The sequence below is a fragment of the Nycticebus coucang genome, chromosome 5 (assembly GCF_027406575.1).
Source record: "Nycticebus coucang isolate mNycCou1 chromosome 5, mNycCou1.pri, whole genome shotgun sequence".
Lineage (NCBI taxonomy): Eukaryota > Metazoa > Chordata > Mammalia > Primates > Lorisidae > Nycticebus > Nycticebus coucang.
Genome location: NC_069784.1, coordinates 8,598,688 through 8,620,327, shown reverse-complemented (window position 1 = coordinate 8,620,327; position 21,640 = coordinate 8,598,688). Strand labels below are relative to the sequence as shown.

At 41.7% G+C, this 21,640-nt stretch overlaps 1 protein-coding gene and 1 pseudogene across 4 annotated transcripts in view; both read left to right on the top strand.

Moving 5' to 3' along the window:
• The window catches only part of LOC128586475 (inhibitor of Bruton tyrosine kinase-like), a 35,508-nt pseudogene extending 33,855 nt beyond the window's left edge, over positions 1-1,653 (top strand).
• Positions 1,654-2,421: 768 nt separating this feature from the next.
• Positions 2,422-21,640, top strand: part of SLC44A5 (solute carrier family 44 member 5) — a 370,252-nt gene continuing 351,033 nt past the window's right edge. For all 4 annotated transcript variants that reach the window (XM_053592520.1, XM_053592521.1, XM_053592519.1 and 1 more), the window contains exon 1: positions 2,422-2,580. In XM_053592520.1, coding sequence (XP_053448495.1) covers positions 2,547-2,580 — 34 coding nt within the window. In that variant the 5' untranslated portion in view covers positions 2,422-2,546. The remainder of the gene's footprint in view (positions 2,581-21,640) is intronic.

Genomic DNA, 21,640 nt, shown 5'->3' with positions numbered 1-21,640 from the left:
GTGAAGAAGAAATATTCTATTTCCTATGCAGTGTTGATGTCATGAGAAGAGCCAGGCATTTAGTTAGAAGAGCTGCGCTAAAGTCCTAGAAGCTGTGGATAAGTCATCAAGCCTTCATGAATCCCATTTCATCATCCATAAAATCAGAAGGCTGGGTGCAGTGGCTCAGGCCTATCTGTAATCCTAGCACTGTGGGAGGCTGCAGGGGGAGGACCACTTGAAGCCAGGAGTTCAAGATGAGCCTAAGTGATAAGGGAGACCCCATCTCTACTAAAAACAAAAAAATTTAACCCAGTGTGGTGGCACACACTTGTAGTCCCAGCTACTTGAGAGGCTGAGGTAAGAGGATGGCTTAAGCCTAGGAATTGGAGGTCACAGGGAGCTGCCATGATGCCCACTGAGCTCTAGCTGGGATGACAGAGCGAGACTGTGTCTCAAATAAAAAAGAAAAAGCCTGGAAGACAAGACCTTCTGACTCATAGCTGTGGTCAGGATCAAATGAAATAAAATATGCAAAAGTAAGTGATAAACTAAAAAACATTATTCTAATTTAAGAAATAATTAGTACTTAGTGATTAAAATATGAGCACATAAAACAGATTAAGAATATGCACCAAGACTTGGAGGGGCGCCTGTGGCTCAAAGGAGTATGGAGTTGGCCCCATATGCCGGAGGTGGTGGGTTCAAACCCAGCCCTGGCCAAAAACTGCAAAAAAAAAAAAAAAAAAAGAATATGTACAAAGCCTAATATTTACCCACCTTAAAAATTTGAAGACTTGGCAGAGTAGTTTTCAATGAAATGAAGTCAGCTTTTTGGAAGAAAGAAAATTTGACTGAGTCTTATTTCTGTCCATAAATCTAAGAATGGGCCTATTTTGCTTATTAAAATAAACTTGCTTTTAAAATTTTAATTTCTACATACACCTTTGTTGTGAGAAGAACTGGACATTTCATGCATTTTTCAGATTATTTGCTTTAATATATTACATGATATACAGTTAAATTTAGAAACGCAGCAAAAAATAACCTGTGACGATTTTGTGACCGACTATCTCAGGAGCTGGAAGGAATCTTTGAGGTAATGGTGTATACACATCAGAACACGTAAGTGCAGAGAAGTTGAATGAATTGTCCAGATTCTCAGAGCTATTAAGTTACAGGGTCAGGACTCAAAAGCAGGTTTCTGACTCCAGTGTTCTATGTGCTGCACCACATTGGTGCTGGGGCACCTTCTGGCTAGAGGTTTTGATTAAAACACCAAATGTTTAGATAATCATATTGGGTTGGGGACTATTCTCACCTAGGAGAAGGAGATGGGAAGTGCTAAAATGATCCCTGCGAACTAGAAAGTGAGTTTTGGTGGGTACCCCATTTCGCATCTTTCCCGACCCTACTCTTAAAGCCACTCTTTTAAAGCCCAACTGGTCCTTCTTAGACTGGGATTCCTTCCCATTCTTGCCAGCACCCCGAGGGCAGGACAGCTCCTCTAAGCAAACAGAAAGCTTTCCAAAGGCAAACTCCCAAGCAGAACCGGGAATGGTACGCGGCCACAGGAACAAAGTTTCCATTGCAGGCCAAGAATCAGCACACCCGAGAGCCCCAACTTTCTGCCTCCTTTCCCGCTGCCCCCGAGCGAGCCCTCCTGAGCCCTAGCGATTACGAGCTTTGGGGCCTGAACTGAGTGACCCTTGCAGGTGTCCAGCGATGGGCTGCCTCTTCAGCGCAATTTCTCTCCCGTCCACCCCCCCAGCCCCCCCAGTTTCCCGCTCTCCAATTCCCTTCTCGGTTCGGGAGGGGCCGCGCCCACCGCGCGCCTCGGTGTGCGGGACTCTGGCTCGCTGTCTCCGAGGAAGCTCGGAGGAGACCGCCCGCCCCCGTGCCGACCGCTGGGTGAGCCCCAGGGGCGGGCTGGCCTGTGAAGACAGGGGCCTTTCGCGGCCCGCGGCGTCCTGCAGCCCGGGAGGGGGCTTCGGAGGCTCGGGGACGGCCAGGCCGAACGCGGGCTCCGCCAGACGCGGGCTGCCCGGCGGTCTCGTCCCGGGCCCAGTCGGCCGCGGTCTCCCGCTTCCCCCAGCAGCTCCAGCCGCCGCCACCGTCGCCCTTCCCGGTGGAGGCTGCAGGATGACGGCGCCGTCGCTGTTTGGATTGGAGCTGGCTGCTCAGACGGGACACCGGGGGGCGGGGGGCTGCGGGAGGGGAGGGGGCAGCGCTGGGCGGGCGCTCCGGGGACCCGCGCTGCCCCCTCCAGCGGCAGGAGCCGCGCAGCAGCGACCTCGGCCGCCGCCGCAGCCGCAGAGTCCGCGCCAGCGCCAGCGGGGGCTCCGCGCGGCCGGGGCCGAGGGGCGGCGGCGCCCTTCCCAGCCGAGCCGAGCGGGCGAGCGCAGCCGGGCCGCCGCCGCCGCCGCCTGCCGATGCCATCGCGCCAACAAAGAGCTGGCTGAGCTGCCGGGCCGGCCAGGGCGCGCCTGCGAGCCGCGGAGACAGCTCCCCGGAGGGGGCCGCCCGAGCCAGCGCCGGGGAGCCCGGAGGAGGGCGGGGGGCAGAAGATGGCGAGGAAGAGAAAGCCCCTCGGCCCGAAGGGTGAGTCCCGCGCCGCCCGCGCCCGCCGGCCGCCTCCGGCCTGCCCGCCGCCCGCGCCGCCGGGGAGGCTGCCTGTCGGGGAAGAGTTTGCCCGCTCCGGGAGGTGGGGACAGCCCCGGTGCCGCGTCGCCGCCCCTGCCTCCGGGGACACTCTGACAGGAGTTTGTGTCCCTCTTGTAACCGAGAGAAAGCTGCAGACTCTTTTCTGTCACCCCATCCCTTTCCACTCCGCGAGCTTGAGATCTAACTGTTGCACCTTCTCGCCTCAGGGCGGTGGGCAGGGAAGCAACTCTGGGCTCCCAGCGGCGCATCCTTCTCTCTCTCTCTCTCTTCCCTGCGGTGACAAGTTCTGCGTCCATTTGTCCAACCTCCATCCTCAGGAGGAGACTGGCGCTGTCTGGCTCTCTCCTTCCCCACAAGGGGTAACGAGGACCTGCAGCTGGCCGAGTCCCTGCAGGCTACTCCCCTTCCCACCCTGTCGAAGCGGGCAGTGACTGCGGCCCAGCGGTCCCCCTGTTGCTCCCTCGGAACCAGGGCTTCCAAAGTTGGAGAGTTGGGGGTGGGGGTGGGAAGCGATGGGGGGGACGCGGGACAGGGAAGAGCTTGTTGCTGGGGTGACTTGAAGCATCGCTGCGGGCTCCTGGGCGGGACTCGGGAGGGAGCCTCACAGGCGACGTCCTGTCGGGGGCGTGGGAGGGGGGCGTCCACGGGACTCGCGGGGCGCCGCGGGGAGCAGGTGCACCTGGACCGACTCGCAGCGGTCGCTGATCGCCGCTGCCTGGCTGTGGCCGGGAAACTAGCCGCGTGGAAGGGGTTGTCTGCGGCGCTGCAGAGAGGTGGAAGTGGGCTCGACACCATGCGCGGTGAGGAAGGTGGTGAGCCGGGACACTGAGGGTGGCCAGGAGAAAGGGGTCGCTTTTGAAGTTGGATTTCACCACTATCGGCGGAGACTTACTGTGCCTTGAGGTTATGTAAAAAAGGACTGCAACTCTGAGCTGGGAGCTGGGGGCCGAAGGGTGTTACTGAATGGATCGGTTTGGGACGCTCTTACTCCCCTCCCCCCGTCTTGCTGGTGGGAGCTTGGCTCCACTCTAAAGGTCACTAGGGGGACACAACTTGATCTCCGGGATTCAGCTTGCTTTTTAATTGCTCCGGAGTACTCGACCACTTACTGGAGAGCGTTTACAATCATAATCCTCAATTCTGTAGAAGACATTACTACAAGGCATCCGGGATTTTTTGTTGAAACTATAACCTATGTATAATAATTTAATTGCAGAGTATTTCCTTAAAATATTATAGCGTCTGTAAAACAGGAGGGGCTTAAACCTCTGATTCCTGAACCTCTCCCCATGAATTAATACATGGGTATTGAGGTAGATGGGAAGAAAGAATGAGAGAATATATTCATCTATAAATAGTTTTCTCTCCTTACCATGACATCGAGGATTAGTGTGCACCCACATTGACATTAGCTACACTTCTGGTGTGCTCCTTTCTTATGGAACCATATGGCACCGTGAGGGAAACAGAAGGATTGGTTTTCAGCACTGCTGATGCGGCTGCCCATTGGCAGGAATGCATTTCATACCCATCCCAAACCTTGCAGATTGTAAATGGCCCATGAAAAGTGGGAAAAATTTTACTGTTTTACAGTATATGGTAGCTGGAGACAGTCTGACCCTTGAGACCAATAATCTCAGCAGAAGCACAAAAAGATACATGTGAGAGCAAATTAATGAGTGGTGAGCGATGTAAGGGATTTAATGAAAATGACATTTTCCTTTTACTCTCCCTTCCCCTCAAAACAACGGAAGTTTTTATTTTGTAGGGCCAAAATTGTGGAATGATGTGTATTTTCTTAAATAAGTTTAATTTAATGGTGAAATAATTGAAGTATACAGCTAATAAAATATTGCCATTTGAGTGTTAATACTCACTCTGGAAGGGTTTATAACCAAGATTTCCTAGGAGATTTGGTCTCAAATTTTATTGCAGTTTTTGAAAAAATAATTTTTTTTTCATGCTACACATTTTTCTTATAGGGAAAGTTGTATTATGTTGCTTGTATTGGCTTGTGTTGATTTTTAAAAACCAGTTCATTTAGTATTCCTTAGAACAAAAGATACTTTTTTTTTTCAATTTTTGAACTTTCACTTTAGCAAAGCAGGATGAATTGTAGTATTTGACAGATGACAGAAGCAACCCCAGGAAGTTGTGATCCATTGACTTGACTCCATTTTGCCTTTTGAGAATTGAGCTCAACCAAAGCATCTGACTGCAGGCTTACTGAACTGCTCTCAGATGTCTGCTGCAAGCAACGAAACTGGGTGATCTGGTACAAAACAAAATTTCTAGGCTTTTTTGGTAGGGCGGGGGGGACAAGGTACTAGGACTTTGCTATATAAATAAACTTTAGATTTAGCAATTTCCATGCTGTGTTGGTTCTTCTTTTATGAGAGCTGCTTCTCTGCTTAGCTACACTGCATGAAAGGAGAGATCACTCGTTGGATCTTGTGACAAGCAAGTTGCTCATTGGCTTCTGAGGTCCTAGTAATAGAGACTGTGTATGTATAACAGCTAGAAATTGGCCAAAGAGAAATGTAGTTTCTTAACATTGACAAAAGAGTGAGATATATTGGGAGGATTTCTCAAGGGATACTAGCTTTCATCTGTGTCCTTCATAAAGGACAGTTTTTCAAACAGGCAAATGAAATCTTTATGAATCCAATATTCATATTTTGCTGTAGTCTGTGATCAATAAAAGTCTTATTAATATAAGTTAGTTACGTTGTTTATAGTGATATTAACCTCACCAGGATTTTCTAATATTAGTTAGTACAAGGGCTTCTTATGCAGAGTCTTATAAGACTTCTTACTTATTTATTCATCTATCCATTGGTGAATTGGTTTCATCTATTCATTCATGTTTATTGAACCCTGGATACATCCCAGGTTCTGAGCAGAGGCCTTAGAACCTGGGATGCAGTGACGAACAGAACATAATAGATGATGAAAAGTACATTAGAGAAGGGCCTGGAAGGGGAGGTAAACAAACACATAAACTAGAGAATTTCCCGCAGTGATTAATACCATGAAGAAATAAATAAGATGCACTAGAAAGTGGTTGTGAGGTTGCTTTAGATTGTCTGAAGAGGTGATATTTGTACCAGCAAACTAGTGATGAAAAGTAATTTACATGCTGAGAACTGTAACATGGCAGTGTAGGCCTTAAGACAGGAATGAGTTTGCAGCTAGCCCTGTTCAGGAGAGTAGGAAGGCCAGTTTGGCTGGAGTGTATTGTGTGAAGTAGAGACAGGTAGAGGACAGATTTTTTTTTTTTTTTTTAAATTTCAAGAGAGTACAAATGTTTTTGGTTACATAGATCACTATGTAATCACTATTTTGAAATACTTGAGTCATGGCTAGAAGTGTGAAGAGGCCAGATCTTTTTGGCCATAAAAAGAGGTATAGATTTTAAGTACAATGAGAAGCCCCTGGATGCTCATTTGGGGCTATATTCCTATCCTGGAGGATGTTTTCAGGAAGAGTAGCTTACCTACATCCACTCCCTAGCCCACATAAGGTGACCCAATGGATTTCGCTTTTCTAAAAGGTCTGCTTATTCTCATGTAGCCTCTCTTACTATGGACCAAAATACCTGCAATATTTCGGGCTGAGATGTTGATAGCATCTCTGGGAATCTCTGCTTAAAAAAAATAATTCTGGGGAGAATGAGGACCACTCAACATTTAGTACTGATGCCCAGATTAGTCGTCCACCTGGCAAGCCTCTCCAATCAAGTAAGTCTTAGGAAAACATATTGTAGTGGTAGAAGGGGGGGGTTGTGAAGGATCTGGAACATGACTGTACAGTAGATGGAACGTGGAACGCAGCTTGCGGGGCTCCTGGGTAACAGAGAGGGTTCCATGGGGAAGAAGGAGAAGAGCAGCAGAAAAAGGGACAGAGGAAAGCCTGTAAGGCAGCATCAACCCATTGTGCCATGAACAGGAAGAAGCAGAAGCCCGATGTGAGAGTGAGTGCTCCAAGACACACGCTCTCATTCAAGCGCAGAAAAAGTTCAAATCAGGGTACCTGTGTACTTTTGACAGATCTTTTACTAGTGAAGCATGTGTAACAATAAAAGCAAACAGGCTTTTACAAGATCTCTTTGATTTTACTTAATCATAATTAGGTTGTTCGTATAGATTAAGGGCTTCACCCGTGAAAACAGCATGAAAGTATTAACAATGACTGTCATTTGTTAGAGGTGGCTGCTTGACAGTTAGCAGGGAAATTGTGCTCTTGGGTGTCAGATCTTACCGTGGAGATGTTGGAGAAAGGGAAACCGGGCCTGTTTGATGTTTTCTTACCTCCAGCATTTGTAATTAGAAGGTGCCATGATATTTGGGAAGATTTAAATAATAATTGATTATTTTAATACTATCCATTGCCTACTCCCATCTCCAAACTGTTTCTTTGCCAAAGATTAATAATGAAAAATATACTGAGGATTTTGGTAGCTTCAGGCCTTTCTTCCTTCCCCTCCCCTTCTTTTTTTATACTGGAGTGACTGTTTGGAGGTTAGCAAGGCTGGTAGTACCTCAGGGATTATGTAATTAAGAATGGGGTTCTGGCTCTTAGTGATACTGTAACATAATGTGTTTATGACATCAGCTTTTTTAACCATACAGGGAACCATAGCATGTTAAGTATTAGAAGGAAGACTCAGTGTTTATAGAGTTATTGAAGCAATAATACAGTAAAAGGTGAGTGATTCTGCTACATATGAATAGTCTTAAGTCTATAAGGAATTTGGTCAAGTTCATTGTTTATAAATGCATAGTCTATATAAGTCAAGAAATATATACACACAAACACACACCTATGCATATATGTGTATGTATATATGTCGTGAAGTCTGAATATAAATTGGGAACTGAGCTGTCTCTTTCTTCATATACACATGTACACACATACACATACATAATAGATTTCTGCCCCCATTTTATTTGCAGACTTCATTCTTCATACATGTGAGTATGGTGGTATCATCTATATTTTGCATATGAGAAAATCAAGATATGAAGATGTTAGATGCTTTCCTGTGGTCCGACAATAAATTATGTACTGTAGATAGAGGCCTAACCCAGCCCCTGGGACTTCTTTTCCTTTGTCTTCATTTGGCATTTTAATATCTGTTCCCTTTTCTCAAAGTATCTCAAGTCTAACATAGAAAGGTAGATAGATCATCAACTTTCTTCTCCTGCTGAATCAAAAAGGTGCTATGTAGTCTTACTTTTCTCTAGAACTGTCACAACTTTATTGTTTGTGTTCCACCATTAACATGAAAAATACACGGCTAACAAAAACTAGGCTAACAGCTCGCAGATGCCCAGATGGTGTTATATTGGAGGTTTTAGGGCTCTCTAGAGACGGGAAGGCAAGACAAAGGAAACAAGTGTTCTTTTCTTTTGAAGTTGTATAAACAGGGAAAGATGCGTCTGGGTTAACTTAGTGTTGGACTGAGATTATTTTGCCATTCATACGGTAAGCGTTTGAGATGGCCCTCAAGGTTCCTCGCCTACTGGCCTTCATACTCTTTCCTACTCCCCTCCTAGACTAAATCTCAGCTGATCTGTATGCCTAGTAGAGGATGGCAGAAAGCCAGGCCATACATAAAAGTGTTGCAGCTTCTACCTTGCTTGGGCGTGTCCTTTGCTCTTTTGTGTTACTCATTTTGGGGAAAATCAGCTACCATGTTGTGAAAATACCCATCCCACACATCCCTTGGAGAGGCTTGTGAAAGAACTGAAGCCTTCTGCTAACATCCAGCACCAACACGTAGTCATGTGAATGATCTACCTTGGGAACAGATCCTCCAGCTGTAGAGGAGGATGTCTATAGCTTCAGCCAACACACCTGTCAGAATATTGTGATTATCCCACTACCCTGCTTCTGGATTCCTAAATCCCAGTAACTGTGAGAAATAATAAATGCTTACTGTTGTCTCAAGCCACTAAATTTTAGGGTATTTTTTTTACATAGCATTAGATAATGAATACATGTATGGTTCATTATTTTTGTACCTCTGTCTTGGATGTTAGGGACGCCCTCATGGGTATTTAGATATTAGGGGAGACACTGTGTGTGTGAAAGAATATTTAAAAAAAACCTGTGCTATAATGGAATTAATTTACTTGTTTATACAGTTGTTCTAGGGTCTCCCCTATACCCCACCTACTGTGTCCAGGATCCTAAGAAAAAAAGGAACACTCTAGTTCACAATCTTTATTACTAGTCTCATCAGTAACCTTGACTCTTAACCCTCATTCCTAATTGGTGACTTAGGCTGAAAAGTTGAAGTTCTCTTTTCCTGTTTCCCTTGAATTTACTTGTAGCATCTTGTTTTCTCCTGTTATTTTGGTACTCATTCTTAGCTCATCTGGTTTACTTAGTTTAGAAATTCCTTTCAAATAGAAGTGTCACAAAAGTATTATAAAAATCAGAGTGATAAAGGGAGCACAAAAGTCCTAAAATCCCCTTGTAGCCCCAGACTTCACAGTCCCCAACCCGGAAAGATAGAATGTTCTTTAAAACCTAAAATCCTTCATTTTCACCACAAAGAAATGATGTGTGTGAAGTAATGAACATGTTAATAGCTTGATTAGCCATTCCAGAATGTATACACATATCAAAACATCACTTTGTACACCATAAACACACAATTTTTGTCTATTAAAAAAAGAAGAAAAAACTTGAACTATTCCAGTAAAAACCTCTCCAACTGCATTTATCTACTTTTCTTTAGCAAAGAAGCCCTTCCCCCTCACAGCCCAGCTAGTCCTCTGATGTATGAACAGACGACTGAGAAGGAAGATAAAGAAAAAAGGACAAAATGTAGACTAGTAGAGCCTCTATGGCAAACAGTTGGACAGTTCTCAAAGAACCAAAAGTAGACCTACCAGTCCATCCCACAGTCCCACTACTGAGTACCCAAAGGAAAAGAATTAGTTTTATAAAAGAGACACCCACACTCATATGTTTATTGCAGCCCAATTCACAATTGCAAAGATAGGGAGTCAACCTAAGAGCCCATCAGCTGCCAGTGGATAAAGAAAACGCACACACACCCTGGATTACTAGGACATCTGAAATAATGTCTTTGCAGCAACTTGGATGGATGTGGAAATCATTATCCTAAACTAAATATCTCAGGAATGGAAAAACAAACACCACATCTTCTCCTTTATAGGTGGGAGCTAAATGATGGGTATATGTAGATATAAAGTGGTGCGATGAACACTGGAAACCAAGAAGGGGGAGTGCTGGAGGGTGAGGGATAAAAATCAGCCTATCAGAAACAACGTTCACTGTGCTGGTGATGAGTACAATTCATTGTTACGCAGTTCATGCACGTAACAGAACACATCATGCTCTCTAAGTCTATTGAAAAGAAAAAGAAAGACAAAAAAGGAAAAGGCTGCCATCTCTTCTCTTGAGGGTGGGATATCAGTCTACTTTATTTTATTCATTCACTTATTCCTCCATTCATTCAACAAATATTAGTTGCTCACTTACTCTGTGCTAGGTACTATTCAAATAACACTTGGGATACATCAGAGAACAAAATGATCTCTTTATGAAGTTTATATTCTATGTAGGGAAGACAGGTAATGAATAAAAGAGTGCAGAAATGGTTGATTACTTTTTTTTTAAATTTCAGGTTAATATGAAGGGACAACCAGGTCACAATATTTGAATTTGTTAGGTAGAGTCCATCTTGTAGTTGTGTCCCAAACCCCAAATGTATGCCATATGCTCTCCATTCTGTCCATTAAGTGGGAGAACGCCAATCCCCTCCCTCCCCTCCACCCTTCTTCCCTGACCCTTCTCCCCAACTTGAATTGAGTTTTACTCCTATGTGGGCGTATATTAGATCACCTGCTGGTGTCTCATATTAGTATTGAGCACATTGGACATTTGCTTTTCCATTCTTGTGATACTTTACTAAGACCAACTCCATCCAGGTTAATACAAAAGATGTGAAGCCTCCATCTTTTAGTATTCCACGGGATACATATACAACAGTTTGTAAATTCATTCATGGGTTGATGGGCATTTAGGTTCTTTCCACATTTTGGTGGTTGTAAATTGAGCTGCAATAAAGAATCCAGTAAAAATGTCCTTATAATGAAATGTTGTTTTTTTTTTTATCTTCTGGGTAGATGCCTATTAATGCTGAGGTCAAATATAATGAAATGATTTTTTTATCTGCTGGGTAGATGCCTACTAATGCGAGGTCAAATGTGAGGTATAATTTGAATTCTTTGAGGATTCTCCATACTTCTTTCCAAAGAGGTTGCATTTGTTTGCAGGCCCTCCAACAGAGTAAAAATGTTTCCTTCCCTCCACATCTGCATCAGCATCTGCAACTCGGGTCCTTTGCCCGTTTTTTTAATTGGGTTACTTGCTTTTTGCTATTGGGTTGCAATGGGGTAGGTTAAGAGACCCAAATGGAATACTATTCATGGAATACTATTTTTCCAAAGAAGACCTACAAATGGACAACAGATCAAGTCTCAGTAATCATGAGAGCAATGCAAGTAAAAATCACAATGAGAATAGTCAGCTTTATCAAATGCTGCGGACAGTTGAAGTAAGATGAGGGCTGACTGACCACTGCATTTCTTAAAGTCACTGAAGATCTTGACAAAGGTAATTTAGGTGCAGTGTTCCCAGTGATGCTTTGAACGGGGTAGGTTAAGAGAGCATGGCAAGGGGAGGAGGAGCAGGGAATTAAAGACATTGCCACCAACTCTATTGAGGAGGTTTACTGCAAAGAGAGCCAAGAAATGATGCTATGGCTGGGAATGGGGATTGAAGAGTGGAAAAAAGATTAGTTTTTTTTTAAAGATGGAAGAAATAATAGCAGGTTTTGTTCCTTGTTTGTTACAGTCTGATTTTCGAGGTGGTTTTTGAGCCCTCTTTCACTATTTTAAATTTTGGCTGCTTTTTTTTTTTTTTTTTGCAGTTTCTGGCCGGGGCTAGGTTTGAACCCGCCACCTTCAGCATATGGGGCCGGTGCCCTACTCCTTTAAGCCACAAGTGCCGCCCAATTTTGGCTGCTTTTTACGGCAGTTTCCTGAAGAAGCAGGGATGAATTTGGGTAGAATGCTATAATACCATGTAATTCCAGGGATGTTTCTGTTTTATCTTATTTTGTGCCTTTAAATGCATTATCTTTAACAAACATTAGATACAGTATTAAAGGAGGCAGAGAAAGGGACTTCGTGACAAAAGAGTTAATAAAGTATGACACGGTCAGAGAAAGTTGCCGGGAGAGAAAATTTCGCCAGTCCTGTTGTTTCTGACTGCAGCAGTCCATTCTCTCACCCGGAGAGCTCCTATAAAACTAAAGAAAAATTAAAAAATACTTTGTGTAGAGACAAGCCTAGTGGTTCTCAACTAGGGACAGTTTTGCAGTGTCTGGGGACAGTTTTGATTGTCATGACGTGTTGCTAGTGTCATCTAGTGGGCAGGGACCAGGGAGGCTGCGGTATGTATGTGCCCCTGCAATGCACAGTACAGCCTCACAACAGAGATTACCTGGTTCACGTAATCCGTCGATGTGGAGAAACTGTGAGCCAGCCTCGTCCTTTCCCCATCCTTCCTGAGGGATAGGAAGCTGTTTCTGAAAAAGGAATCCTGAGAGTGAGCTTCATCTGTCCCATTGTTCTATGCTTAGATGAGGCTTTTAAATAAATACTCAGGGTTGACAAAAAAAAAAAAAAATATATATATATATATATATATATATATATATTTTGCCTTTGCTTTCTCTTTGCTTCTCTGGGCTCCCATACATATTATAGTTTTGTAACCTTCAGTAGTTTCCAATTAGGGCCCATGGCGTTAGAGGAGCATTAAAGTCATAAGGAAAAGTGCCCTGTTCAGTAGGGGAACCAGTTTCCCCTTGCTGATTTCTGATCTGCGTGTATCTGGTGGACTGCATGAGAGAACGGATCAAGAATAGGGTGACTTGTTAATCTCTGACTTTCCTATAGTCTTTAACGTGAAAGGAGGGGCAGCCTCCCGAGCATCTATTCCGAAGGTTTTTGGCCATTAGGATTTTGGAGGCGGCTGCTCCTCTTAATGACTCTGCGTACCAGGTGTGCTTTGTCTGATGAAGAAGGCTCTGAGGAAACTCAGACTGGCCCTAAGTGCTCATTGAGTGAAAATGTTCTCGTAGGATCAAAATTTTAAAATCTAGTTTTACAAGAATAGCCTCAGACATACTCTACATGAAAATAGACATAAAAGCAATTTAAAATCTATGCATTTTATTTATTTATTTGTTTATTTAAATCTATGCATTTTAAAAACTTGAAGGACAGATTCTTTATATAAATGTCATAGCTCCTTAGATTGTGTTTCAGTGTTGAAATCAAAAGGCAAACCCAAAATTGTTAAATTGACATTTTATTAAAAATGTATTATGTCTCCAGGTTGGCCTTACAAAAAAAAATCAGAAGTTATTTTAACTGTACATGTTAACTGTACATGTTATGTAGGTATCAGTGTAAAAATATCAAAAGTCATAAAATTTAAAAAAAAGGTAAACGCTACTTACTGGGCATTCATACTTCATAAATTCTAGTATCAACAATACCTTTCACTTTGAATTAAGCTCTTTTTCCCCTTATTCTTGTTAGCTGTTTATTCACATTACGTTCCTTTGGCTGCAGGAGAAGTCATCATATTCTTTACCAATGGCAATGACATGGATTCTGGTGATTTAACACCTTTCCTTCAGCTAGAGTGTATTGGTGACTGAAGGAGGACCCTTACGTTGTAGTTAGATCATAAGAGATGGGTCCTGGGTTATCTTAGCTCTGTGTGTGAGGTATGATAGGCTTGAAATGATAAAAAATAGCTTTAGAAACTACCCCTCCCCCATCTTTTTTAACCACTAAGAAAGTCTTACATTAAAATCATTAAAATGGTTTTTATTTTTTCAAGCTTTATGGCAGCTGCATTGAGTAATTATCACATTTCTCACACATAAACTAGTATTTCATAATCTAGAAACAACACAAAGGTGAAAAAGAAAGACATAGCCTTCACTTGACTAATTATAAAGATCAAGACTCCTTATTAACTTCTATAAATTCTCACCATCTGATTCTGAGTTAACTTTAGGTTCCTTAGAGTAGGCAAATTAATTGCAAGTAAGTTTATATGGGTCAGGAGAGGCATTTAACCTATTGAACTTATTTGTTAAAACAAAACATTTGTCAAGTTTTTGAGAGCATAAAATGGTAGAAAAGTATACCACTTAGAAATCATCATTTACTAAAGCAATTCTTTGAAATAGTCTTAATATCATTAGCTAATTGCTTGCGTTATATTAAAAAACTGGAATACCTTTTGAATGTTTAGAATTTCATGAGTCCAGACTTCTTTTCCTTTAATTGATCATATTTAATGAGGTTTTATGCTGCATCTTGTATTTCTGAAATAGAGTTTTTGTATTTTGAGGCTGAGAATTTTGAGAACTTTCAAATCACCATCTGATTCTGAGTTGACCTTAGGTTCCTTAGAGTAGGCAGTATCTAGTATCTAGTTCCAGATCAGTGTCTCAGGAACCAACAGAAAACCAGTGAGGCTGGGAAAATGATTAGAGGGTGTCTTGAGTGATGTTTATGGGAGGCCTATTTATGAGAGATCTCCTTGAATAAAGATGCAATATTTTCATTGCTTTAGATATGTTTTCCTTGGAGTCAGCCAGACCTTGAGATAGTTCTTTGCCTGGCTTGTGTTATTTTGGTCCCTGTAGAAGTGGTTTTGCTGATCTGTGCTTAGCTGTTATAACACTGGCTGGTATTGAGAAACTTGACCTTGTAACAAAGATGAATTTTCTTGTACTGATCACTGTTTTACCAAGAATCTGTTATGAAATTGGCTAGTGACATCTGAAATGTCACTAGCCAATAATGGACAATGTGGGTCATGGAACTCATGTTTCCCACTATGGATAGACAGGGAGCTCAGGATTGAATTTGAGCTCACTTAAGGATTACACTATGGGTAGACTAATTTATTTTTCACACTAAGGCTCGGGATTGAATTTGAGCTCAAGACTGTGTCATTGTAAGTCATGCACTTGATTTCATTTCATTTTTTATGTTCTTATTTTCCCCCTATTGTTTCTCTTTATATATAGTCATGCATCACTTAACAATGGGACTACATTATGAGACATGTGTCATTAGGCAATTTCATTGTGCAAGGGACCTAATTTTCCTAGGCTATAAACTTGCATAGTATGCTACTATACCAAATAGTGTAGGCAATTATAATGATGATGAGTATTTTTATATCTAATCATAGAAAATGTACAGTAAAAATATGGTATTATAATATCATCAGACCACCATTGTGTATGTGGTTTGTTGTTGACCAAAGGGTCATTACCTGGTGTGTAACTACTTTGATTTGCTGGACTATGCATTTTTATAAACTACTTTAAATCTGTTTGAGACAAGATAAATCATAAACAAATAAATATTGGGTGAGACAATTCATAGAGGTTAAATAATTTACTCAAAGTCATAAATTAGTAATTTGAAGAGTTAGTATTTAAAACTAGATGTAGCCCCAAATAATTCTGTACAAAAACGCCAAAGAAGTTTTGGGAGACAAATGGGTCCTGCCATCTTAACTAAGTCCCCCTTAACTAACTCACTTTTGTAGGTTACCATCTAGTTTCTGTTTGTGTACAATTTTCCATGGTTTGATTTTATGTCACGGCATCTTTATCCACCTGCTTGCTTTCTGCAAGCTGAGAATCCTTGGTTCTACCTTCTGCCTCATTTCTTCTTCCCATGCTTCTGCTCAGCACAATGAGGTTGGTCACTGTTATTGATCCCAAGTACCTACGGTTCTCTGTCTCCACTGCCACAGCTAAAATTCTGTGTTCATCATTTCTAGTGTGGGTTAGATCACTTTTGCACTAGTGGGTCTCCTTGTTTTAGCCTTAGGTTTCTTCTAAGTTATTTTTCACACTAAGAGCAATATGATACTCCTAAAAAACGAATTTGATCATTTCACATCCTTAAAATTCAATAATGGCTCACGATTAGCTACACAGGACAAAATCGAAATTCCATAGCAGAGCGTACAAGGTCAGGATCTGACCCGTGATTACCTTCCCAGCTTTACTCCCGTTGCTCCTCAAAGCACCCTCATCTCAATGATTCCATAGCACTAAGTAACAGAGCTGCACCCAGTTTTTAATGACTCTCTGCCTTCATAGTGTTGTGTGTGTGTGTTTTAGGAGGAGTGTTTGGGTGTAATTCCAAAAATTCCTATTTTTTTCTTTTTTAATTAAATTATAGCTGTGTACATTAATGCAAGCATTGGGTACCATGTGCTGGTTTTATATACAATTGGAAATATTTTCATCACACTGGTTAACATAGCCTTTCTGGATTTTTCTTGGTTACTGTGTTAAAACATTTATGTTCTACATTTAGTAAGTTTCACATGTACCCTTGTAAGATGCAACATAGGTGTGGTCCCACCAATTACCCTCCCTCCACCATTCCTCCCCACTCCCATCTCCTCCCTTTACCCTTTCCCCATATTCTTAGGCTGTAATATTCTTAAAGACTTAGTACAAATGCTGCTTTTCTGTAAAACTTCCCCCATCTTCTTCCTGACCACCATCACTAAATTAAGGACTTCCTCCTCATTGCTCCTGTAACATCTTGCATATAACTCTATTAGTGCACTTATATTGATTTAAAAAGTGGAGTTTTCACATCCATCTTCTCTCTTAGTCTTTGTGTGGGTCTTCAACTCTACCTTTATCTTGAAGCAGAAAGAACCAATAACCTGGCTCAGTGCCTGTAGCACAGCGGTTATAGCACCAGACATATACACCGGGGCTAGTGGGTTCGAACCCAGCCCTGGCCAGCTAAACAGTGACAACTGTGAAAGAAAAAATAGCTAGGCATTGTGGCAGGTGCCTGTAGTCCCAACTACTTGCGAGGCTGAGTCAAGAGAATCACTTAAGCCCAAGAGTTTGAGGTTGCTGTGAGCTGTGACACCACGGCACTCTACCAAGGATGACATAGTGAGACTCTGGCTCAAAAAAAAAAAAGAAAGAAAGAACCAACAACCTGATCCCAAAGCAATCAGTGGCTTACCATCCCAGAGTCAGAGTGTCACAGTAGTTCACCTCTGTCTCCCATTGTTCTGGTGACACTATTAGTTAGTTTTAGGCCAATCAGCCTGTGCTTTGATGTCGGAGAGAACGGCCCCTATCCCTAGGCCAGCTAGCTAGACTTCATCTCTTTCCTAGGGTTGCTTCCAGTCTTTATGCGCCGTGGAATCATTTTCCTAGACCAAACCTGGCTCTGCAGCGGTTGTTGTATGTCTGGAATTGGACCTGAGTTTTACAGGATTGCAATAAAAGGGCTGCCACCTTGAGGCCTAAAGTTTGCCGTATTATCTGTTGTTCCATCTACTTCTTTAGGTTCCTCCCTGGATACTCCAGAAATTTGAGGGTCTTTATTGTGTGATATCTACCCTTTAATCCAAAATGTCAAGTATAATTCTGGACACATCAAGATACCAAATGAATATTTACTGAATGAAGCAAACACATGTATTCCTCTATTTTTTATATATTGTTCATAATTTTAATTGCAATGGTTTGATAATATTCAACTACATTGCTTTAACATACCTGGCATAATTAACTGAAATTTCTGTGCAAATGCAGTGGTTTAATGAACCATGAGTGTGTATGTGTGTGTGGAAAGGGTATTGAACTATCTCTTTAAGTTAAAGAGAACTAGTGGCCTCTGAGTCTACAAGTTAAGTGTGGGCCACAAAAGAGAGAGGGAATTTGCTATTAGTATATCCAGGGACTTTTAACAATTGAATATGAGTAGATTTGATGTTAGCTCTAAATCTTACAGGTATCATCGTGGAAAAATATTATAAATTTTCAGAAGGTTGGTCTATAGGTCAGATATATAATCATAGCTTGGATTCTAAGAAAAAAGGTACAAAAGAAAGTGATGCTAAATTATCTTCCTTTAATAAGAATTTCTAAGGCTTGTATTTCAAGCATCATTCATTTTTTTTCTTTCTGTTCCAGTCTTCCTTTATTGATGATACATTTCTACATAAATATGAAATTAAGCTGTAAACTTCTCAAAAGTGGTGACTACTATATCTTTATATCAGTGCCTAACAGTTAAGTGTTTAATAATAATTTTTTTTTTTGAGACAGAGTCTCACTATATCACCCTTGGTAGAGTGCTATGACGTCACAGCTCACAGCAACCTCAAACTCTTGGGTTTAAGCAATTCTCTTGCCTCAGCCTCCCGAGTAGCTGGGACTACAGGAGCCCGCCACAATGCCTAGCTATTTTTTTTGTTGCAGTTGTCTTTGTTGTTTAGGAGGCCCGGGCTGGGTTCAAACCCACCAGCCTCTCCAGCCTCAGTGTATGTGGCTGGCACCCTAACCATTGAGCTACAGGCACCAAGCCTAATAATTATTTGTTAAATGAATATATGAATGAACTTTATGATGCAGTTTTTACAAAATTTTGCAAATGGATGGAAGAGTTTCAGTGAGCTGAAATCCACAGGTACAGCTCAGAGCAGGTGTTGCTCCTGCTTGTAGTTATGAGTTCCCAGACCATGGGATTCATGTCTGAATAATCTACATGTATGATGTGAATCTATTTCTGGATAATCAAATTAACTATTATGGTTTTTATTTCTTTAAGGTTTCAAATAGAGAACTGTCCAATTCATTAAAAATTTTTATTGTAGGGCAGCGCCTGTGGTTCAGAGGAATAGGGCATCGGCCCCATATGCTGGAGGTGATGGGTTCAAACCCAGCCATGGCCAAAAAAAAAAAAAAAAAAAAAATTATTGTAATAAAAAAAGTTTGTTTCATAATTCACAGAGAATAAGTATGTTTTGGGTCAAGGCCTTTGAAATGTTTTTGAAACACTGAAATCTGGTATGCTTTGGACAGGAAAACTGATTTAAAATTACAGATTATAGGATGGGGATGTGTGTGAATGAAGTATGAAAGGCTGCATTTAGATAAATTCTTTTCTAGAGGATACATCACTGTGGACCTGTTAGTCTTTAGTACCTAAATGACTTTTCTGCATTTGGAATCTTTAAGTTGCATTACTCTGCATTTATCTGAAATACTGGAAGAGATCATCTTTTTTCTTACCTCCCTCTCTCTCTTCATTTCTTCTTTTGATATAATTAGGTTCTTGTTTGGGGCTAGTCTTAGTTAACATAATCGTTTATTGAAAATGGTTACATTTCTGGCTAGGCACCCATTACCCAGTGGTTAGGGCGCCAGCCACATACGTGGGAGCTGGAGGGTTCGAACCCAGCCTGGGCCTGCTAAACAACAATGACAACTACAAGAAAAAAAAAATAGCCAGTGTTGTGAAGGGCGTCTGTAGTCCCAGCTACTTGGGAGGCTAAGGCAAAAGACTCTCTTAAGCCCAAGAGTTGGAGGTTGCTATCAGCTGTGACGCAACAGCACTCTACTGAGGGTGACATAGTGAGACTGTCTCAAAAAAAAAAAAAAAAGAAAAAAGAAAATGGTTACTTTAAAAACTGCAGGTCTGTAATACCAAGTATCATTTTTAAGAACTGTCAATGAATGTGTATTTGTGTTTAGCCTCATACATATGTTTCACTGAAATCAGGGGAAAAATATATCTTGGAAAACCAACTTTATTTTTAGGTTAGTTAACATTGTTAGTTAATAATCTTTCTATTTTAGTAGCATGATAACAAAAATATATCATGTTCCATCTGCCTTTTTCTATTGCTTTGTTATTTTTCTTTTGAAGTATAAACATATAAATGTTAGCTCATTAGTCTTCAAAAGGCAGGGAAAATGTGAAAAGGTTATTTTATCTATTTCTAAAGATGAGAAAGCATATAATTTTTATTGCTTGCTATTAATTTACACATCATTTGATGATTTAATTATAATTTTGAAAGTCACTTTACATTTGACATATTCACAGAAAAATTAGCTGGGGTCTAGTGGCCCACTCCTGTAATCCCTGCTACTTAGGAGTTTAGACAGGAGGACTGCTTGAACCCAGGAGTTTTTGTGATGGTGCCATTGTACTCTAGCTGGAATAACAGAGCAAGACTTTTTCTCAAAAAAAAAAAAACAAACCTGGAGACTGATGTCTCTCTGTCCCCTTGGCTGGAGTGCAGTGGTATGACCACCATAGCTTACTATAACCTCTAACTCTTGGGCTCAAGCCATCCTCCTGTTAGCCTTCCCTGTTAGCTGGGACTAAGGGCACACCACCATGCTCAGCTGATTTTTGATTTTTTGCAGAGATGGGGTCTGACTATGTTGAGAAGGCTGGTCTTCAACTCCTGACCTCAGGCAATTCTTCTGCCCAAGCCTCCCAAGGTGCTGGGATAACAGGTGTAAGCCATCATACCTGGCATATATTGATACATTTTAAAAGGTTGACATATGAATGCAATACTATTAAGACGGAAAGTCAGCTTTCCTAACTTTTAGTCTTACTATTTTTCTGCTCTATAGGAAGTCAGATAATATAATAGAAGATGAGAAAATTCTACTTTTCAACAGTGCTTTTCATTTGGAGATAACTAATGACGTTTGGATGTGGCTTACCAATTCATTAAAAATTTTTATTGTAGGGCAGCGCCTGTGGTTCTATATTTAAACATGTTCTTTTTTTCCCTCAGAACTTCATTTTGAGTTTTTTCAAAAGCTGGAATATTTCCATTTATGATGTAAGTTTTTCTTACTTTCTTTAATATCGACTATGAAAATTCATGTGACTTGGGCTCAGTATAATTTTTAAAGGATTCCACTTGAAATGGTTATTAACATACAATCTGAAGTTCTCAGACAGTTATCAACCAAATTTTTGACTAGCAACCTATGATATGTAGTTGAGTAGTCATTAGAATTAGAACTACAGAGAATGATGGAAGTGGGGGAGACCTCAGAAATGGTTCAGCTTAATGTCCTTTGCAGGTGAGGGAGGCAATTTAGACTCAAAGAAGTTATAGTGACTTTTCCAAAGTTACATAGACTGTGCTTGGGCAAGTTTAGATTAAAGTTCAGATCTGGCTTTTAGTGCAATGCTGCTTTTCACCGCAAGCTCTAGAATTCTCTGTTGTCTGTGGATGTCCCGGTGGTTGGAGTGACAGAAGTCTTCTTTTAGTGGGCTGGAGAGAGTATTGCTGGAGTGTGTGTGTGCCTGCGTGCAGCTTCTCCTGCCCCAGTGTTAACTTGCAGCTTTGCAGAGTGGAAGACAGGTGCTTTAACTTCATTTACCCATGCCTTAAGCTTCTACTAGAGACTCTCTGATATTCCTTGTCAGTGTTTATTTGTTCCCATCTGTTTCTGAGGAGTTGTTACAGTATTATCAAACTGTATCATAATTATATGTCTACTTTTCTTTTTTTTTCTTTTTTTTTTTTTTGTAGAGACAGAGTCTCACTGTACCGCCCTTGGGTAGAGTGCCGTGGTGTCACACGGCTCACAGCAACCTCTACTCTTGCCTCAGCCTCCCGAGCAGCTGGGACTACAGGCACCCGCCACAACGCCCGGCTATTTTTTGGTTGCGGTTTGGCCGGGGCTGGGTTTGAACCCGCCACCCTCGGCATATGGGGCCAGCGCCCTACTCACTGAGCCACAGGTGCCGCACTATATGTTTACTTTTCTTCTTTTTTTTTTATTGTTTGGGATTCATTGAGGGTACAAAGAATTAGGTTACACTGATTGCGATCGTTAGGTAAGGTCCCTCTTACAATTGTGTCCTGCCCCCCAAGAGGTGTACCAGACACCATGACCCCCATCCCTCCCCTCCCTCACCCCATCCCTCATTCCCCACCCCACCCCTTGTATTAGATCATCATCATCCCCTTCATATTAGAATTGAGTACATTGGATTCTTGCTTCAAAGTTTTATGCTTTGTACACACTTGTACCTTCAAG